The 22954-nt window shown below is 40.5% G+C and overlaps 1 protein-coding gene across 5 annotated transcripts in view; it reads right to left on the reverse strand.

The window, feature by feature from the left end:
• Window positions 1-22954, reverse strand: part of CDK14 (cyclin dependent kinase 14) — a 503511-nt gene that overhangs the window by 312782 nt on the left and 167775 nt on the right. For 4 of the 5 annotated variants that reach the window (XM_048838104.2, XM_048838107.2, XM_048838105.2 and 1 more), the window contains one exon: window positions 22111-22205. The exons of the other annotated variant lie outside the window; for it this stretch is intronic. In XM_048838104.2, the coding sequence (XP_048694061.1) occupies window positions 22111-22205 (95 nt within the window). The remainder of the gene's footprint in view (window positions 1-22110; window positions 22206-22954) is intronic. 5 annotated transcript variants of the gene reach the window in all.

The following is a 22954-nucleotide window of genomic DNA, read 5'->3' on the forward strand; positions in this document are numbered from 1 at the left end:
CAGCTCTATTCAACTGAAGTAGTTTCCAGTATTTAACATTTAAACGTAATTTCTGCCTAATCTGCCCAGTCTGCTCAGATAGTTTATCCAGGTGAAGGACTCAGATGACCAACACCATCTTCAACAATCTCCTCCTCAAAAGTATACTCCTGCATTAGGACTTTAAGAGACTCCCTGAACATGAAAAGGATAACTGGGGATAGCATTCCTAAAATGGTATGATGCAGTTGGCAACAAGGATTATTATTACAATTTCTTTTAAAAAATATTTTAAAAATTAGAGTTTGCAGCTGAAGAGCCCAGGAGACTGACAGAGCTTTCGTACTCCAGTAGTTGAGGAGGCAACTTATTGCACTGAGCCTTAAAATATGTTGTTCGGAATCTTGCAGCAAGATGACACGGACATCTAATCCAGTGATCAATTCAGTTGCTCCCTCAAGCTTTATTTTTTAATATTTAATTACAGGGTTGCTACTGTATTTTTATTCTCCTATTTATTAGTAGTATTTAACATTTACACTGTAATAGTGCCTAAAGGTATCAACTAGGTTGGGCCTAGGTGCTAGGTACTGTACAAACATACAAAACTCAAGATACCTCAAAAAGGCCTAATTTTTCGAAGGGTGGGGTGCTCAGGCCCCTTTAAAGTATCCCAAGTATCCCAGTCACTGGTCACCACTGGAAACTTCATCTGAGAATAAATTAGGGGGTTCCACTTATTAATGTTTGACATTTATTTGTATTTAGATTTTGGTAACAAAATACACCAGGTGTCTTTTAGAAAGAGAAGACTACAGTCTTTGCCCTAACGAGTTTAAAATCTGAATACACAAAGGAAAGGTGCAAGAAAAATGTGTCTTCAGGAGGGATTTAAATGAGGAGAGGGTGAAAGTTTTGCGGACCCAGGCCAGGAAAGGTGTTCCGTGTCTAGATGGCAATTTGGAGGTCAGCAGGAGAAGCAGAAAAATAAGATATTGAGGCTGGCATCACTGGTAGAGTGGAGGAGATGGGGCGGTGGGGGAAACGTAACAAGAGACAAAAGACTGGTAAATAGGGAGAGGAAGCGTTAGGAAGGGGTTGTGTTATATAGGTTATGTTCTTTTTTTTAGTCTGAGGTTATTGGTCTTTCTTCTACCTAGTCAATTAATTTTACCACAGACTGGCAACGGAAGTAGAAAAACTATAACATTAATATCGATGAATCTTCGTGTTCTTAATTTGCAATGGATGAGGCAGTTGAGGGGAGAAACGTGGTTATCATTAGCATTTTGTATGATATTTGTCATTTGCTTTGGTAGAGCTCTGGGCAACTATTAATGCTATTAAAATGATTCAACTCATCTTGAATGCTTGGTTGCTCAGGGACTGAAATATCCTGTTTTTGTCCCAAAGATACCAGTCTCTTACCTTTCAAAAAACAATTTTCATCTGATCTGGTTCCAGTTAATTATTCAATTGCTAAGAGCTCTTTTACTTTAGTTCATTCCCTTCCTTAAGTGCATATTTTGGGGCAACAGAAGGTGAATTATCATCAGTTAACAGTGATAACTGGATGTATTTTCCTCTTCCAGCTGTTCCCACTGAGGCAATCTCAACACTGTCATGCCTTGTCAGAAGTGCAGATGCGGCTACCACAGAATCCTTACAATCAACACTGAAGAAAACTGTCGTGCTGAAAATTAGCTCCGCAACCTATTAAAATCTGCCCATGCATTTATTTGGAAGATAATCAGACCATACTTTACAATAATACCAGGATGAATGGCTTAATCTTTGTCTTCTACGACTGTGTCTTCTATCGCTTATGTTATTATACTCAATATTGGATTAATTATTATTATTATTATTATGAAAGGTAAGTAGGAAATACTGCTAGTCACAGACCCTTTAGGCAACCTGACAATATGACAGTATTGCTGTATCTTCTGACATGTAGGATTGTTTATAAGGCAACTCTATGCTCACTCTTCTCCCCAATCAAGATAAGGATATTTCACTTATCTCAGCATCTCCCATCCACATTGCTAATTGCTTCATGGGTTCCTATTAAGGACAATATTGATTATAAAATCATTGCATGGTCTGATTCCTTTCTAAACTAATAGGCTTGCTCTCTCTGCCTCCTCTCCCCCAGCTCCAAAAATTCCTTGAGATAAGCTGCAGAGCGTCTTACCATCTCTAAACATCATTTGAATTAATTCTCATCTAGGGTCTTTGTTCACTCTGGCCCTCCGGTTATCACTAGGAGCTGATGGATAGAATATTTAGACTCAGGAGAATTTTAAAAAGTCTCAATTCAATTCATTTTTGTTTACTGTTTTAAAATTACTAGTTTTGGAATTTTATTGTAAACTGTTTCTAGCATGCTTTGCATGAAAGGCGTTAAAGAGCTATGGGTTTATGTAAATGTATATGGCACATAATAAATTGTGCATGTTTTAAAATATAAGTGAGCTTCAGACCATTTGAACCAGATGTTTAAAAAAAATCCTAATAAAATGTACACGTTACACAACATTTTCCAAAACGGACTGTAATGCCAGCAAGACCCAAATGAATTACATGGAGAAAACACGACTGTTTATGGGAAAATGTCGGCGATTAGAAACAATGTAATGCTCTAATCATGCATCATTAACAAAATCTAATACTAATGAATATAAAGCAATTGAGGGCTAATTGGTTTTTCTAGCATAATATGGATAATGCATATCTAGGGAACAAAAGGTAAGAATGGAATACTATTTATTTTCACAAGTTCTTCAGTTATATTTAAATATAATAAATGTTTTAAATACCCTTAATGGGTTCAATTTACATAAAATTCACCACTAGGATTTCAATCTGTTTATTTTGTGAGGAATTTTATTGCTGGCTAGAGTTGAAACTTAGTTCAAAGCTCTAGTAAGCACAGACTTTGAAAGACAAATCAGCAGATGGCATCTATACTGTTCTTTAATTCCTGATATTACTCTCATATCTCAGAAAAAAAATAAAAATTTGACTCATGATATAGTTATTCATTTACATAAAGCTAAAAACTTCTATAAGACCGCTAAATCCCTCATATTCAACAAAACGTATTCTGTAGTTATAACAGCTTCACAAACAGATGTCCAAAGCCCCACAGAGTTAACAGTCTTAATAAAGCCATGCTCTGCTAGCATTCTGCTTTGAAAGGAAACCTGCTATAAAAGTAAATCTGTAACCATTTTAGTCACTTCATATTACTCCACAGAATAAAATTTGATCTCACATTCAATGAAATATTTCTTTTAATCATAAACATTTGAGAAAGTTCAGTGTAAATATGGATTATATATTTCTTCTGCAGAAAGGAGTTACTCATAACTTTACCAGTTCTGCTAACAATGTATTTTTTCCTGTAAGTATTCAATAGAATAAAGTGAACCTGCCAATATATCTTTCCAGCTTCTATGACACTTTTTTTTAATTATTAAAAAGAGCTGAAGGCAAAACTATCTAGTTACTTTATTTTAAAAAGCAGAAATCAATTAAGTAATAAATTAGGGACTATTTTCTAGAGTGGCTGTTTATTATGATAAGCTTGATAAAAGATCTAAGGCTTCCAAGAGACATGGTAGATTTAGAATATTCATTTTTGCACAGCTAAAATATTACAACTGGGACTCCGGGAACAAATCCATCAATTCTTCAAAGAATTCACAGTTTAGGTTCATGGACAAGACGACACAATTTTATAGACCTTGTTTTTGAATAAGAAGCATGAACAGAGTAAAAAATATTTACCTCCAGATCCACATCCTCCACTCAAGACAAACTACGTTAAGCATAACTAATCATATTTTATAAAAACATATATACATATACATATACATAACTCTATACGTGTGCACACATTGTGTGTGTGTGTGTGTGTGTGTGTGTACACATACTCAACTGCTCTTTTTAACACATGACTATTGAAAAAATATGAATTACTAGTAACAGTTTAAGATTAAGAAAACAGCTCTGTCTGTAGTTTGCTATGTGCCATACCAGTGAAATGTACATTATATGGATAAGTCACAATGGTAACTAGGTACTAAGTATTATGTTTAAAGTAAAGATGTCTAATAGACATTAATAGATTTGAAATAGATATACTATTTGTACAAGTACAGATTAAATAAAAATCCTCTTCAAAACAGGTACAAAAGTCACTGGTCATAGGGACACCTATGGTTCTAGAAATGGCAACTATTCTATTAATATATTTTTTAATGGCGCATGCACAGAGATAAAGAACAAATTTGTTCCTGAAAGTAAAGACTATGGGTTAGGTACTCTTCTCCCGTTATCTGAGCAGAGGGGAGGAAAGCAGCATGAAACTGGGACAGATAGCATAGGAAAGAACAGAAGGCAGTGTTCCTTGGCACACTTTTAACTCCCTTGGGAGCCTGCAGAAACCACTCTGTAAGTCTGAAGGGTCCCAGAACAGATCTGGTAGTATGGCTGCAGAAGGGTGACCTCTTTTATAATTTTGTAGTTTGATATCTCATTTGATCTCCTATTGGAAGGTATTGTGTCATTCTCAAACGGAAAACACACTGGTGCACAATGACATCTAGTTTGGGGACTCCGTAAGGCATGTCTACACTTACGGCGGCGTGTAAAATACAGACATTACACACCCAGCTAGCACAGGTATAAACAGCTGTGTAGATGGTGAGACACCGCTTAGGCGAGTAGAGTGGAATGCCCTACATGTCCGAACCTTACGGTATGTACCCTATACGGCTCTCTCCACCTTGCCGCCGCCTTTCACTGCTGCACACCACAGTGACAAGAGTGGATGCAGCTGGCTTTCACTGTTTTTTGCCCATATTCTAGAACATGCTGCCAGTGTAGACAAGGCTTTAGTGTTTATTCTGTCCCCCAAACATGCACATATTTCCTATTATCATTAGATTATCATTATTTTTTATTACTATGACACAAGACACCTGGTTTCTGTCCCAGCTCTACCACTGACTCAGAGCGTGACTTTGGGCAAGTCATAATTATTCAGTGCCTCGGTTTCCTCACCTGTACAATGGGAATAATAATGCTTATCCACTTTTGTCAAGTGCTGTGCGAGTTACAGATGAAAAGTGCTCATTATTATCAATATATAGAAATACAGTATACACAGTATGCCAGTTGCCATTGTATCTAGGTGCTTATACACACAGAGATACACACACGCACTATCTAGCTACATATACATAAACACACACTCTTACTATTTGTTTCAGCAATGCATTTGGATTTTGAGAAATTGATTATAGGAATGAAGACTGTCATGTATACATTCACTGCGATTCTTTCATCCTTCACTTAGAATCCTCAATTCTGGACAATTCTTAAAGCTTTTAAACAGGAGAAAACAGTATGTGTAACTTCTTTCAATGCTTAGCACTTCGTTAAGTGTCAAACTCTCCATCGCTTGGCATTTTAAATTAAAATATTTTTTAAAAATTTGCTCTAGTTCAGCTAAAAGTCATTGTGATTTGATAAAGTATTTATTTATATTGGTACACAGGCTTAAAAAAGGGCATCTATCCATATGTTCTAGGAACCCTTGATATAACTTAGAAACATGTCACAGATAATCTCCTATGGATAGCAGTACAATTTAATATAACCCCCACCACCACCAGTATGCACTATGCAGGAAGTCGGACTAGATTACTGTAATGGTAACATCTGGCCTTAAAATCTATATTAATTTCACAACTACCTGGTTGGGTAAATAGAAAGGTCCCTGCTTCATTTACAGCAGGTCACTAGTTTTGTATAAGCTACAGGAAAAAGTGGCTTGGAATATATTTAAATCACAGAGGGAAAGGTTCAAAACTAATTAGTTCCGTGAAACCAAAACAGCGAGAGTTTTGCAAAAGCATGAACGAGAGAAGATCTTCTTAACCCTGTTGGAAAGAGTTGTCAAGGTGTGAGCAGAGTCTGAAGGAGCTCTCCCCTGACATCGAGAGATGAACTGGAGGTAAAAGACTTCAGGATCAGACTGTATTGGCATAAACACACCTACTCTGCCTAGGTATTCAGCTGACAGGTTGCGTTGCCAAAGTGATACATTTTGACTAGTGTTGGGTAACAATATGGTTTGGTACTGACCGCAGGGGCAATGAAATGTATGAGTAAAAGGGGAGTAGAACCATGCTCAGCATGCCTTGATTGAGGGGCTAGCCCTCAACTGAACTGTACTCGCTAAGCAGGGGTTAGGGATGCCAAAGCCCGGTGAAAAGAGAGAAAGGCTGGGAACAGGTGTTCATACCTGTGGTGTGGGCTCTGCCTAAGACTCCTAGACAACATTTGACCTGCAACAAAGACAGCTGAGCCATTGTTTTGCTAAGTGATCACTAGAGCTGAAGTCTCTGATAATCAGGTCTCGCTGTTGAGCCTTCGATCTGCTGCAGGACAGTGTTGCTGTAAAGGAGACTGCCCAGCCTGCACTAGCAGCGAGGCCCCCCCCAGAAAGCTGGGTTAAGTGGCGGAACCTCAGCATGTGGCATTGCACAGAGTGGCAGGTGGCAGCAGAGAAGCAACAGCAGCTCCACCACCACCATCAGAGTGAACGATGGTGGCAGACTGAACGGTGGCAGCGGCAGCCAGTGACTGTCTCATCAGGCGGTGAACAGAGTGAGCCAGCTGCAGAAGCGTCAGCAGCAGCTGAGTCATTGCTGGATACTTCCCCCTTCTCTCCCCAACCCCCCACCCCAAAGAGTGGGAGGTGACCCCAAATGAACACACCGTGAACTCTGGGTCTTTGCTGACCAAGGACAGCCAACCGTCAGTAGGGTGCAGTGGAGGGAGAGGAGAGTGATGTGATTTGTTAAAGGGACATTCATTTGTTGGACTTTCCCATCACAAGATGGGAAACTGAGGCAAAGGACGCTGCCTAACGCACTATGGGGTCGGGTCAGCTTATGAACGCCTGTTTTTTGATTGGTTGTGGTGTTTTCCCAAACTAAGGCTTGGTTCCCTTTCCCTTTTAATAAAAGTTCTCAGACTCAGTACTCAAGAGTGGGGAAGGATTGCCTCTTAGAGGCACGCAGGGACGGTGTTAAGTTTTCCCAGATTACTGGGTGGGCACTCAAGTTGGTTCTGTGGTGTAATGTTCAGAGGAACCCCTAGATGTTGAACCTGGCCTTTGCTTCTGCCAACTTCACCTGGTAGAAGGGATACCTGATCAACATGGTGAACATTCCAAATACGAAAATGAAGCTAAAAGGAACAAGCCATGAAAAGTGAGTTGAAGATGTGTAAATTAAGCTGCTGCCAAGTAAAATAGACACTGGGGAGCATGTCATAATGATGCAGAATACTGCGTTGGTACAGTGAAAATTATACCTTGTGTAGCTGCGGATCAAAGCTGTGGTTAGCTGGGAAGAATGACAGGAAAGACACAGCATGCCCAGCAGGCTGCCAAAGCCCACAGGAATTCCAACAACACACACATAAGAAAGCCAGCAAAAACCTACAGGAGCCACAGCTAAGAAAGCAGCCTGGGAGGGAAAAGGATGATGTGAATTCAGCAGATGCACAAGGAAAAATATGAGCTCAAAAATAGGAAGAGCAAGTAACCCCAACAATCACCTGTCAGGGACTATGACACCACAAAATTGAAAAGCAGACTATGAATATCCATGTGCATAGGGAAGATGATGTACTATTTGAGTGCCACAGTCCCCCAGAACATATGAAAAAATAACCATAGCCAGCTAGTTGTTCATAAAGGGTACTGGAATATAGTGAGACACAAACCAATATAGACAATGGTTAAGCCATGTGTTGACTGTATAAGCCAGGGTGGCCAAACCGCGGTTCGCAAGCTGCATGCAGCTCTTTTACAGTTAAGGTACAGCTTGCTGAGCCCCCCATGCTGCCCCATTCTCCACCTACCAGAGTGCGGGGGGAGGGGGTTTGGGGGGGAGGGACTCTCAGGGCTTCTGCCCTGCAGCAGAGTGGTGGGGCTAGGGGCTTCTGCCAGAGACGACTGGTGCCTGCTGGGGGGGGGGGGCACAATTTAAAGGTTCAGCTGTCCTCAAAGCTTGAGTCACATCCTCCTCTTACCCTCAGCGGCCCCTCCCTGCAGCTCCCAGCTATTTGCTGCTACTTCTCCCCACAGCCACAGCTCCCAGATTGCTGGCTCCAGCAGCTGCGGTGCAGGGAGGGGGCCCAGCAGCACCAGGTGGCAAAAATCAGGGGGCAGATGTGACCCCACTTGCCCCCCTTACACATTGCCTCTGGTTTCTGCCCAGTGGTGGTGGGGGGGTCTTGGGGTTTCAGCCCCGTGGGGCACGCCTGCCTGGGCGCGGCTCTCAAACTTCTGATCATCATCATGTGCGGCTTGAAGGTCAATAAGCTTGACCGCCCCTGGTATAAGCATCCCTCATTGTCATAAGGCTTTGAAATCACTTGGAAATTGCAGCTACTGCAGAATAAGATGGCTGGCCTATCTGAGTGGTATTTCACACAGATGTATGCTTCAAATTCACCACTTGCTCCCAGCGGATTCCCAGGTGAAGATTAGAAGGTATTGGCTTTGACCTATAAAGACCAAAAATGGCCTGGCTACCCAAGAGACTGCCCCTCTCCTCATAGTAGATACTGAAGCTGTTGTGATCAGCTGTGGAACTCAAGCTCTCAGTCCCCAGTTCAAATAAGGAACAGCAAGGGTCCTTGACTCTAGAACTTACTCTCCTTATCCTGAGCTCAGATCTATTAACTTTAATGACACTCTACAAGGCCTATTTATTCCCCCAAGGTTTTCCCCTCACACAGTTAACGGTGTTGTGCACAACTGGATTTAGGATAGATTTGCCCCATCTTGGTTTAGGAAGAGGAATTTTATGTTGAGCGTGTTGGGGAGGATTTTGTGGATTGATCTGTTAGAGTTCTATGTTTTTATAATATTTTGTGTGTACATGGAGGTATAGACAGATGCCCTTTTAGTAAAGTGAATTAAATAGTAGCAACAAGCAAGGGTAAGCGTAGAGGATAGAGATACAGAAGCCACAGGCATGCCAGTGGGATTCTTCACAAAGCACATCCAGAGATGTGTGGCAAGACAACGAACTGTAGATGCAGATCATGTTGCTCTGAGACTTGTTTTTCAATCCCCCACTGAGTACATGTACGTGACTACACAGCAGAGGAGCAAAACCCACAGCAGTCACAAGTATGCCAATAGAGAGAGCAAAGTAAGGCTACTCCTCCCCAAGTCCTCTCTAAGTATTTTCTGCAGAATGGAAAACATACCTAACCTTCTACCTTTCAAGGGGCTTGACTGGGACACTTTTCTATCCACTGCTCCTGGGTCATTTATAGCTCTGGAGTGTTGCACCAGAATGCCTGTCACTGGTTTAGTACGATCCCATTTACCCACCCCAACAAATTGCGTATCTACCCCAGAGTGGAGAAGAGTCAATAGTAGAAAGAACAGAACCACATTTTCAAAGTAAGATGACCTCTTCTAAAATTTCCATGTATCTAGATTACAAAGGAAGATATCAGAGAAATCATTTCTTGTGCTAATCTGTATTTTCAGTCAAATACAATCAAACAGTAATATTTTCGAAAAGTACCTACACTTCTTCAGTGGCTTAAGACCAACTGACAGTCAATGGGCCTTGAGCACTTGTGGCTGATTAGAAGCAAAACTGACAAATGATCACAACATTAGTCACACAGAAACGAGATGACACCTGCATCATTCTTCTGTGGTATTATCAGATCTATTAGCCTTATATCACTGGCTGTTTTTAGCAACATTCAACTCAGAGTGGGATGCTAGATTCCAGCCAACATGTGGGGTAAGCAGGCTTCCAGACAGGACTTTATACAGCAAACAATAAGTTAATTACCAGTAGAGACAAAAAGTAAGTGGTGAACGTGCAGGACAGGAATCTCCAGCTCTGAGCGTGAAGGTTAGTAAAACTAACATGAACTCAGCGAAATATATTGACCTATTTCTACAAAAGCCAGTGGAGCAACAAATGGCTGTTCTGCTGTTTCTACAGAAAATAATTACCCTCCCAAGCAGGTAGGTATGTCAACCAGTCTAATAGCAAGCTAGCTTGTGTGTCTGTCTCCTCTGTTCCTAAAACAATACCTTACAGCTACTTCACAATCCTTTGCGGCCCTGGATCAACAGCATCTAGTTTAAGGAAGGAGATATCAGTCATCCAACTAGCTCTTAACCTAATTTTGCTGAGTTACTGCCCTATCTCTGTGCAGTAATGTGTTTTAGCAGGAAGGCAAGGTTGGGCCTCACTGAGCCCTCTGTAAATTCCATGTTACAAATATGGGAACAGCTTTCCATAGTTGCCGATTTAGTATGCATGCTACCACAAATTTTAGTGAAGGAATGGTATTAGCTAACTTTGCACTCTTATACAGTATGCAGATTTGCAGATTGTGAGCTTGGCCTTTGCTTTTTTATTATTAAATTCCCCTCACCATTTTAGAATCAGGACAAGAATTTAAAGGGGAAAAAGGAGGTCATTTTAACAAGCAATAATGGGAAACCTGGAAAGTGTAAAATACTCTAGAGGCAAAAGCTGGGGGAAAAAATTAGTGCCTAAAACTAGGCTTTTAAGCCCATATTTAATTTCAGCTATGCTGTGCTTCCAGCAACTCCCATTGAAGTTTACAGATGAGGGTCAGGGAGCTTCTGAGTGCCCTGCACTTCGTGAATCCAAAACTTATACTAAAGAGCAAAATTAGTGAAGGGCTTTATCTCTGAAAAGGCAAAAGATGACAACTAAGGAACCTGAAACACAGGGTCACAGGCTACTAAATTCACTACAATCTGAGCAAATTTTCTCCATATACGAAGGAATTTGTCCCAGAATGTTGAGTTTCTTTAAAAAATTCTAAGGTTGACTTTTAAATCAGAGCTGCAGGAGGCTGGAAACTTGAAGTCATCTCAAGAATCTTATGTTGGGCTCCTCTTTTGTCAGTGTTAATAATGGCATCCCAGCCACCCCATGCAGGGTCAGAAAACCCATTTGTAATTAAAGTCTCAAGCTTTTGGGAGGTGCATACTGATAACTTAGAATGCAATGTGTCTGCAGAGTTCAAGTAGCGTTTTTAAAGTTTGTGGTTCCACAACGTATTTAGTATATTTAATAAGTGTTTATTAACACACAATGCTATAATGCACTTCTTGTATTTTGCTCCATCTCTGCAAAAACTGGGGAAGAAAATTTGACCTGGATTATTGCTCCCAGGTGCTGCACTGAAGAATAGATGCAGTCATTTCATGTAAGCCACAATCCTGCAATGAGCTCTATGTGGGTGGGCCCTGTGCCCTCAATAAAAGCAGCAGTGCTCCTCATGGGCGCAGGGTCCACCCACACAGAGCTCGTTACAGGATGGGAACCATAGAGAGGGTGGATATGAGAATGATTTACACTGGAAAACAGGGGGGACAAAGACAGTGGACCCTAAGGGGGGGTGGGGGCTGTGCAAAGTCGAATGAATAACTGAGAACCTGAAGGCTGGGGTCCATCCAATGAAAGAGGATCCCAGGAGTACCTGTAGCTCAGTGAAAGAAAACTGACTGGGCCTGGGGCATTCTTATTGTTAGAAAGAGAGACTCAGGGATGCCAGTAATTGGACTGGGGGAGAGCAAAGAGGATTGGGACTTTCCTAAAGACGGCAAAAGAAGCAGGTGAGAACACCCCACTTCAGGAGGTTTTTCAAAAGGTAGTGGGGGGACAAGAAGGAGTTGGTTTCAAAATAAAAACGCTTATATTGACAGAGGACTTGAAAAGTGGGGAGAATTTTATAATTTTTAAAACATGAAAGAACTGGTGGGGGGAAGGATCAAGAAGCAAGCAACAAAAAAAATGAAAACCGCATGGAAAGTAGAGATGCAACAAATTACATGACTTTTTTGTTTACAGATAAGCAGCACTCACTCTACTCAAGAGAGCAGTCTGAAAACTCAGTGTGAGAAGCAATATATTTGAATATACTGTCACACCTATAGGCTTTGTTCCCATTTAACTGGCATTTCTGAGCCTCTTGCTATAGACATCTTTGCTGAAAAATGCTGAGAGCTGTAACACTAGCAGCATGGATGCACAACAGAACAGAAATACAACCCACAATATTAGATTGGGTCTTACTGAAGGACTGAAAGCATAATCTTCACCAATCTCCTTAAGAGGCAATTGCCATAGTGTACATTGTTTCCCAAATCTCCTCCCACCCCCAAAAATCCTGTTCCCCCCCCCACCCCACCCCTTTTTTTTTATTATTGTTGATGCTCGATTTCAACAGCCACCCCTGAGAGGTGTGGTGTGATAACTCAACTGCCATTATGTGGGGACTGTTGATAGAAGTAACTTTTTGATGGCGACCAAGGTACTTTGTACATATCCAGTTAGATGATTCGAAGACATAGCTGTTACACCTACTATTCAGCAGCTATCCGAAGAATGCTGAGAGAAGAGCAGCTTGCATGCTTCCCTTGGATGTACATTTTCAAAGGGTTTAGCCAATGTAGGCATTCGACTCTTATTAAAAGTTAGAGGGAGCCATGTGGCTGAAGCCCAGCACATTACTTGCTTTGAAATTTGACTCCAAAATAGCTCACTTAAGGATGCGCTGAGTATCTCCCAGCCCACTGAATAGTGGTCTTAGTCCTCAACTGCACCTATTTTCTATGACTAGCCATCATAAAAATAGAGGAAATCATTTTCAGCATTACCATTTTAACCCAAAACTTGGTCCCAATCAAGGTGAGATATTAAAACAGCACAATGTCACCTTAAAGGCAAAGAAAAGAGTGTTTGAACATTTTAAAGTCATACATACCTGTAAGGTTATGGCTAACTGAGCTAAACTAATGACTTGTGGGGTGGAAAGCTATAACTCCATGTTCCTCCTAAACTTTCTCTACTTTGCCTATCTTCTGTTATTATTGATAACACTGTCATTCTTCCTGTGGCCAGGCCCCATAACCTGGGAGTCATCTTTCACTCCTTCCTCTCCTTTTCACACAGACACTTTTCCTTAATGTTTGCCACTCACACCACAAAATGTAGGCCTTGATCTTGAAAAAGTTTTATACATGGGAGTAATCCAGGGGCTGCTCATGTGTGTAACATTATGTATGTAATTTTTCCAATATCAGGTCTTAGATTATAAGTGCATTGCAGAAAGAACTGTGTCTTCCTATTTAGTCTGTAAAGTCCTTAGCACGGTCTTGGATGCTGGAATAATACACTTTAGAAAGTGTTTGAGCCAACAGTGCAATGTCAAATACAAAATTTACCAGAGAAAGGTGTTCTGCATTAGTTTGCTTCATGCTAGAACCTCAGCTTCAGGTTCATAAAACTCAACTAAATTTATTTTCAAGCGTGGTTAAACTGTCTTGCCTTTTAATTTAAAAAAAAAAAAAAAGAACATAAGAATGGCCATACCTGGTCAGACCAATGGTCCATCTAGTCCAGTCTCCTGTCTTCCAACAGTGGCTGGTACCAGATGCTTCAGAGAAAGTGAACAGAACTGGCAATTTATCAAGTGATTCATTCTCCTGTCATCCAGTCCCAGCTTCTAGCAGTCACAGGTTTACGGACACTCAGAGCATGGGGTTGCCTTCCTGACCATCTTGGCTACTGGCCATTGGTAGGTAAGTTCACGGAGGATAGGTCCAACACTTTTTTGAACCTAGTTATACTTTTGGCCTTCACAAAATCCACTGTCAACGAGTTTGTGCGTTGTGTGAACAAGTACTTCCTTATGTTTGTTTTAAACCTGCTGCCTCAATTTCCTTGGATGACCCCTGGTTCTTGTGTTATGTGAACGGGTAAATAACATCCTTAATTCTACTGTCTCTACACATGACTTTAGAGACCTCTCCTGTATTCCCCCTTCTCTCTTCTAACCTGAACACTCCCAATTTTTTACACTCTCCTCCTATGGAAGCTGTTCCATCCCCCCAAATCATTTTTGTTCCCTTCTCTGTACTTTTTCCAATTCTAAGATATCTTTTTTCAGATGGGGCAACCAGAACTGCATGCAGTATTCAAGGTGTGCCATGTATTTATACAGTGGCATTTTAATATATTTTCTGTCTTATTATTTATCCCTTTCCTAATGGTTCCTAACATTCTGTTAGCTCTTTTAACTGCTGCTACTATTTTCAGATGACTGTCTACAATGACTTCAAGATTTCTTTCTTGAGTTCTAACAGCTAATCTAGACCCCATATTTTGTATGTATAGAATCATAGAATAGTAGGATTGGAAGGGACCTTGAGAGGTCATCTAGCCCAGTCCCATGCCCTCTTGGCAGAATTAAGTATCATCTAGACCATCCCTGACAGGTGTTTGTCTAACCTGCTCTTAAAAATCTCCAATGACAAAGATTCCACAACCTCCCGAGGCAATTTATTCCACTGCTTAACCAGCCTGACAGTTAGGAAGTTTTTCCTAATGTCTCACCTAAACTGCCATTGCTGCAATTTAAGCCCATTGCCTCTTGTCCTATCGTAGGACGACAATTTACCTCCCCCTCTTCGTAACAATCTTTTACAGACTTGACAACTGTTATGCCCCCTCTCAGTCTTCTCTGCTCCAGACTAAACAAACCCAATTTTTCTAGGTCATGTTTTCTAGACCTTTAATCAGTTTTGTTTCCCTTCTCTGGGCTTTCTTCAATTTGTCTGTATCTTTCCTGAAATGTGGCACCCAGAACTGGACCCAATAGTCCAGTTGAGGACTAATCAGCACAGAATGAGTGAAAGAATTAATTTTTGTGTCTTGCTTACAACATGCCTGATAATACATCCCAGAATGATGTTTGTTTTTTTGCAACAGTGTTACACTGTTGACTCATGTTTAGCTTGTGATCCACTATGATCCCCACATCCCTTTTTGCAATCCTCCTGCCTAGACAGTCATTTCCCATTTTGTATGTGTGTAACTGATTATTCCTTCCTAAGTGGAGTAAATTGCATTTATCCTTATTGAATTTCATCCTATTTACTTCAGCCTATTTCTCCAGTTTGTCCAGATCATTTTGAATTTTAATCCTATCTTCCAAAGCACTTGCAATCCCTCCCAGTTTGATATCATCCAAAAACGGTATAAGTGTACCCTAGGCCATTATCTAAGTCATTGATGAAAATACAGTATTGTTGGGATTATGTTTACCAATGTGCATTACTTTGCATTTATCAACATTGAATTTCATCTGTCATTTTATTTCTCGGTCACCTAGTTTTGTGAGATCCCTTTGTAACTCTTTGCAGTCTACTTTGACTTTAACTATTTTGAGTAATTTTGTATTGTCTACAGACTTTGCCACCTCATTGTTTATCCCTTTTTCCAGATCATTTATGAATATGTTAAACAGCACTGGTCCCAGTACAGATTCTTGGGGGATCCAGTTATTTATCTCTTTCCATTGTGAAAGCTAACCATTTATACCTACTGTTGTTTCCTGTCTTTTGAACAGTTATTGATCCATGTGAGGACCTTCCCTCTTACTCCATGAGAGCTTAAGAACCTATGATGAGCGAACTTGTGAAAGGCCTTCTGAAAGTCCAAGTATACTATATCTACTGGATCACCCTTGCCTACATGTGTGTTGACACCCTCAGTGAATGCTAATAGATTGATGAAGCATGATTTCCCATAACAAAAGCCATGTTACCTCTTCCCCAACATACTGTGTCATCTATGTATCTGATAATTCTATTCTTTACTGTAGTTTCAACCTGTTTGTCTTGTACTGAAGTTAGGCTTACTGGCCTGTTATGCCAGGATCGCCTCTGAAGCCCTTTTTAAAAATCAGCATCACATTGGTTATCCGCCAGTCATTTGGCACAGGGGCTGATTTAAGTCAAAGGTTACATACTACAATTAGTGTTCTGCAATTTCATATGCGAGTTCCCTCAGAATTCTTATGTGAATACCATCCGGTCCTTGTGATTGATTACTGCTTAATTTATCAATTTGTTCCAAAACCTCCTCTAGTGACGCCTCAGTCTGGGACAGTTCCTCAGATATGTCACATGAAAAGAATGGCTTAGATGTGGGAATTGCCCTCACATCCTTTGCAGTGAAGACCAATGCATAGAATTCATTTAAACTTCTCCACAATGACCTTGTCTTCCTTGGATGCTCCTTTAGCACCTTGATCATACAGTGGTCCCACTGATTGTTTAGCAGTCTTCCCACTTCTGAAGGACTTACAAAAAAAGTTTTTGCTATTAATTTTTAAGTCTCTTACTAGTTACTCTTGAAATTCTTTTTTGGCCGTCCTGTTGCACTTGACTTGCCAGAGTTTATGCTCCTTTCTATTTTCCTCATTAAGATTTGACTTCCAATTTTTAAAAGAGGTCTTTTTGCCCCTAATTGCCTCTTTTACTGTGTTTAGCCATGGTGGTGGTGGTGGGTTTTCTGGTCCTTTTATTGTTTTTCTAATAGTGTTTATTATTATTATGGTGTTTTTAAAAAGTTGCCATGTAGTTTGCAGACTACAGTTTGCAGACATTTCACTCTTCTGACAGTTTCTTTTAATTTCTGTTTAACTAGCCTCCTCATTTTTTGTGCAATTCCCTTGGTTGAAGTTAAATGCTAGTGTAGTGGGTTTCTTTGGTATTTTCCTCCCTTACAAGGATCTTATATTTAATCACACTATGGTCACTGTTACTTAGTGGTTCAGCTATATTCACCTCATGAACTTGATCTTGTGCTCCACGTATGACTAAATCAAGAATTTCTTCTCCCGTTGTGGATTTCATGACTAGCTGCTTCAAGAAGCAGTCATTAATGTGTCTAGAAATTTTATCTCTGCCTCTCAGCCTGAGGTGACATGTTCTCAAGCAATCTGGGTATAACCGAAATCCCCATTATTGTTGGGTTTTCTGGTTTTGTACCCTCTTTAATCTCCCTGAGCATTTCACAGTCACGGTCACCATCCTGGTCAGGTAGTCAGTAGTATATTCCTACTATTATACTTTTATGATTCAACCACAGAGATTCTACAGTACAGTTTGATTCATTTAAGGCTTTTACTATATTTGCCTGTATGCTTTCTTTCACATATAGTGGCATTCTACAGCACAATATACTCTTTCATTCCTATAGATTTCGTATCCTGGTATTACTGTGTCCCATTGATCATCATCTTTCAACCAAGTTTCTGTGATGCCTATTATATTAATAACCTCCTTTTATACCAGCCACTCAAGTTTCAGTATCTTGAACCAGATGTGCTCCATTGGTCTTTGGGTAACCAAAAAACTGACAAACTGGGTCAGACCAATGGCCCATCTACCCCAGTACCCTGCCTCAAACAGTAACCAGTATCAGAGCTTCAGGGGAAGTGTACAGAACACGGCAGCTGAAATGATCCACCCATCTTCCCCTCCAGATTTCTGGCAGTCAGAGGTATAGGGTTGCCACAAAAGTGTGGGGTTGTATCCTTGACCATCTTGGCTAATAGCTAGGGTCCTACCAAATTCATGGTTCACTTTGATCAATTTCACGGCCACAGGGTCTTAAAATTAGTCAATTGTACGATTTCAGATGTTTATATCTGAAATGTCATGGTGTAGTAACCATGGGGACTCTGATCCAAAAGGGGATCATGGGGGTGGGGTCCTAAAGCTCTTGTAAGGGGGTTGCAGGATTGCCATTCTCACTTCTATGCTGCCTTCAGAGCCCAGCTGCGGAGTTTCCTGCAACTGGAGGTAGGTCCGATCTCCCCAGTGCTGCTTGGAGTGCCACAACCAGGGGCTCTTAGCTGCTAATCAGGGCCGGGGCCTCGGACAATTTGAAAAATGGGTGCCCCAGCCATGGCAGGAGTCACAGGGTGGAAGCCCGGATCCCTGGCTGGAGCCATAGGGGTGGAGAGGAAGGGCCAGCAGCCCCAAGCCAGGCCCCCCTGAGACTAGGCAGGAGCTCCAGGTCTCTGAGCCGCGGTCTCTGAGCCCAGGTCTCTGAGCCGCAAGGGGGTAGAAGCCCTGAGTCCCGGCTGGAGTCCAGGCCCCCGCAATCCCAGCAGCAGCCCCAAGCTCGAATGCCCAGAGTCCAGGCAGGAGCTGCAGGGGGTGGAAGACCCAAGCCCCGGCAGAAGCCTGGGCACCTCCCAGCCCTGGCAGGAGCCATGGGGGGCGAAGCAGCAGGCCGGGCATAAGCCAAGTGGGAGAGGGAACAGTAGGCCCAGAGCCCAGGCACCCCGAGCCCTGGCAGGAGTTGTGTGTGGGCAGGGGCGGAAGCCCCGGAACTAGAGTGTCCCAAGCTCCGGCAAGAGCCACTGGGGAAGCAGTCCAGAGCCCACCTCTGGGGCTGCTGCAGCACAGGGTGGTACACACTCACTTCTGTGCTGCCTGTGGGGGAGGGTCTGATCTCTCTCCGTAACAGCTGTGCAGAGAAAGGATAAGTCCTGTCTCATCCCAGCCCAGCTGAGATTACGGAGATCAGATTTCACGGGGAAGGTCTTATTTCACGGTCCGTGACATGTTTTTCACGGCCATGAAATTGGTATGGCCCTATTGACCTATCCTCCATGAACTTATCTAGTCCTTTTTCTTGAACTGGAGCTTTAAAAAGTTCATCTCTCAAATAGGCATGAACAGATTCACTTTACATCCCCATACAGAAATTTAAATTGGCACTGGGACAGGATCCCCAACACCTTTTATGTGAATGTGTGAAACAGTGCGACATGATACACAGATGAAAAAGTAAGCAGGCTTCACTTCTAATGGAACACCACTGGATTTTGAAATGAAACAGATGGGAAGCAGATTCTTCACAGATTTTAAAAGGTCCACGAGCTACAGCACTGCTTCTTTTAAACCATGGAATGGAACAAACTTGAATTAGGGGTGTATAAGTGGGATGTGCATATATCACTATGTCAATTTGTTGTTCAATCCATAGAGCACCAAGTTACTGGAGCAGGAATCATTATGGATTGTCCTCTAGCAAGAGACTAGAACTGAAACATAAGGAAAAGCACAAACAAGTTTGTTTACACTTGCAGGAGATATTGCTGCCTGCTTCTTGTTTACAATGTCACCTGAAAGTGAGAAGAGGCGTTCACATGGCACTGTTGTAGCCGGCGTCACAAGCTATTTACATGCCAGACGCGCTAAAGATTCATATGTCCTTTCATGCTTCAACCTCCATTCCAAGGGACATGCGCCCATGCTGATGATGGGTACTGCTCAACAACAAACCAAAGCAGTGCAGACCAATGCATGTTCACTTTCATCATCTGAGTCAGATGTCACCAGCAGAAGGTTGATTTTCTTTTTTTTTTTTGGTGGTTTCCACATCAGAATGTTGCTCTTTTAAGACTTCTGAAAACATGCTCCACACCTTGTCCCTCTCAGATTTTGGAACATACTTCAGATTCTTAAATCTTGGGTCAAGTGCTGTAGCTATCTTTAGAAATCTCATATTGGTACCTTCTTTGCGTTTTGCCAAATCCACAGTGAAAGTGTTCTTAAAACCAACAACATGTGCTGGGTCATCATCCGAGACTGATATAACATGATATATATAGCAGAACGCAGGTAAAAAACGAGCAGGAGACCTACAATTCTCCCCCAAGGAGTTCAGTCAAAAATGTAATTAACACATTTTTTTTAACAAGCGTCATCAGCATGGAAGCATGTCCTCTGGAATGATGGCCGAAGCATGAAGGGATATACAAATGTTTAGCATATCTGCACTATGGTGTTTATCATTTTAACAGTGCGAATATCTGTAGTAAAAATAATATAAAGTGAGTACTGTACACTTTGTATTCTATATTGTAATTTAAATAAATATATTTGAAAATGTAGAAAAATATCCAAAATATTTCATTTCAATTGGTATTCTATTGTTTAAACTGTGATTATTTTTTTAATCGCAATGAATTTTTTTAATCATGATTAATTTTTTTGAGTTAATCACATGAGTTAACTGCAATTAATCGACAGCCCTATTATTAACAAGTACAGTTTAAAATTCATGATACTGATTCTGTAATTCAAATCTATTACTAATTGGCTGTTGATTACAATGGAGAAGCCATGAAGATTTGTTAAAAGTCCAATACAGCCCCCATTAAAATCAATGAAGTATTTCTAACAAATCTACAGGTCCACTCCATTACAACAAACAGAATATTTCTAACCAATCTGAGTTTATAAACACATTCACAGCTTATCACTGAATGAATAAGATTTTTTAAATTAATTTCAGATAACCTATATGGATTTAAGGGAACATGTCCGGCAAATATGTTTCTTTAGTTCAGATTAACTGGAAATCAATTTGTAGGATATAATTATAGCCAGACACTCATTTTAAGGCTATGATTTTACTGGGTATTTTGGGTGATAAGCCACAAGGCTGAAACTTATGTGATTTCCTATATTACTAGAACCCCAAGAGAAAAGTAAGTTTATTCTATTTACTGATAATATGTCTGGTATTTATTAAGGCATGTAATTAAACAGTAATATACAGTAACTGCACTTCCTTGAATGAAATTTACATCTTTTGTTATTTCTTTAGACTGTGACAGGATTCTAATACTTAATGGATAAACAGCAAAATTTCTACTGCCTGATAGGGAAGAAAAAGCTGGGTCTCCTCTTAGCGATTACGTCACAAGGAATATACTTTAGTAAGTGCATACTTATTTTATGTTTAGAAATAATTCTTTGCTACTCAAGCCAGTCAAAAGTTTTTGTTCCTGTTAGTCTAAAAGCTATTGAGAGATAACATCAGCCTCATTTTGATTCTCTACAAAAAAATTTATCTATTCACTGCACGACTAATTTTGCACTATTTGCAGTACTACGTGTTCCATTAAATTAGGCATACAATGTTAACATATCTGCTATCTTCTTCCTTTCAGTAGTCATTCTGTCATCTGAACTAAACGAAACTGAGGCTCCTCTCTGATGGGAAACACTGGGGCTTGATAGCACAGAGTAGCAATGCTCACTAGCAGGGTGCGATTTCTGAAGCACACCAGCCTGTTGCATGCTACACTGATCCATGTAGACCCTGTTGAAGTGATCTAAAAGTTCCCTAGAGTGCATTAATTTAGCTGTTTTAGTTGGTACACTTGAGAAATCACACCTTCAGTGCTCTATATAGACAAGCCCAAAGTGTCCTTTCTCTATGACACATTGGAATAAGGTTCTTCTCAGAGATGCACAAGTGTACCAGGCCCCTTCAAGGAGCTGCTTTATTAGTAGTATTATGAAAAATTCATGTATACATACTATAATAAGTTAATGCACTACTTCAGGGTAAGATACGATCCCTGACAAAAAGTGAACTGGAACAAATAATAATGAATGTGGTAATAGTGGTTGAATTCAACATGCTTTTAGCATTATTCACAATCAAAGCAAATTTACTGTCCCAAGAGGATTCTTTTCCTCAGCTATTGCTTCAAATACCATGCACTGGTAAATACTGGGTAAATTGGGTAAAAATAAATGGGTAAATATTACCTGGGTAAATATCACCTGTGTAAATATTACCTTGATTTTTGAGGGTGGGTTTCTATATCATAATATATCTGCTTTTGTGAATGAACTGACAACAGTGCAAAATTATGTTAGGTCACATTATGCTACCTCAGCCCCAAAAAACTATAGAAAAACAACAAAAAATAAAACTACAATATTTGTTTATCATTGTTCTAAGCAACTCAGAAGACATCACTATCGATGGAAGGTTTTCTAAATGGTCTTAACTAACAAGCTGAAATACTTGGAAGGATTGATTTTTCATGTGTATATTGAGAAAATACTGAAGGAGGAACTCATTGACCGATATAATGAAGTGTACAAGATTCTGAGATCCTATTTAAGAAAATAACAATGCAGAGCTATATTAAAATGTCCTAGCACAGAGGTACTATAATATCTTACGTTACAATCCTTCACTCAGATCAGTGCAAGAGGACCTGTAGATTAGCACTGAAGACAATGGCATTGCACATGAATGCATCGATTCTGCATCCAATTGCAGGATCATGGCCCATGTATATAAAATGTTTGCCAACCCTTTCCCCATATTTAATAATAATAATAAACCCACTTACTTGCTTTTCCCTTTGTACACTGTAGCATATGATCCTTCCCCTAATTTTTCCAGTTTTTCGTAAGAGTCTGCTTTTCCAAACTTGGGGCTTGTAGGCTAAATAAAAATAAAGGATGGAACTTTCAGCATTAACACCAAAATTAACTGCTTTGATTCAACCATGAAAGACTAAACAACATTACCGAAACGGATGGGATTATGTCTGAATTTTTTTAATATTGGCTGCAAGAATCCAGCAGAACTAATGTAGAATGTTTAATAGGCTGCTCAAATAAACATCATTCAACACTCCAGATGGTGGTTACCTATTTCAACCATATTCTTGTATCAGTGGAGCCATCAAAAGGAGGCTTGTGTTTCATTTTTGGCATAGAAAACTTTATATGCAGAGGTGGATCATTTCCAACTAAACCAACCAATCTGTTTTAATAAATGTAATTCAAGATTCTAATCTTCTCTATAAAATGGGCAAGGTAATCACATAGGCCTGCTTAGATGAAAACATGTAAAAAATACTGTCAGTGGCACTTAGGGCACTGAGCACCTCCCAGAAGATCTAAATAACTTATGGAATGGGCCCTGTAAGAGTGAATTTCACTTCTGAATTGATCCTAAAATTCTTTAGTTTGCATACACAACCAAAGCATGCCATTTAATGGTGTGTGTATGCAGTATGGCTTTTTATCATCTTTATTCTTAATGACTGCTGCCTGGGTTTCTATAACTGAATCAAGTTAACTACGGTACTTTGTTCAGTGAAAAAGCAAAAGGTCAGATTTTCAGTTAGTGCAATCAGACATAGCCCCCACTGGCTTTAGCAACAACCCTAAGGAATCTGCCCTCAG

Source organism: Caretta caretta, chromosome 2 (assembly GCF_965140235.1).
Source record: "Caretta caretta isolate rCarCar2 chromosome 2, rCarCar1.hap1, whole genome shotgun sequence".
In the NCBI taxonomy this organism is placed as follows: domain Eukaryota; kingdom Metazoa; phylum Chordata; order Testudines; family Cheloniidae; genus Caretta; species Caretta caretta.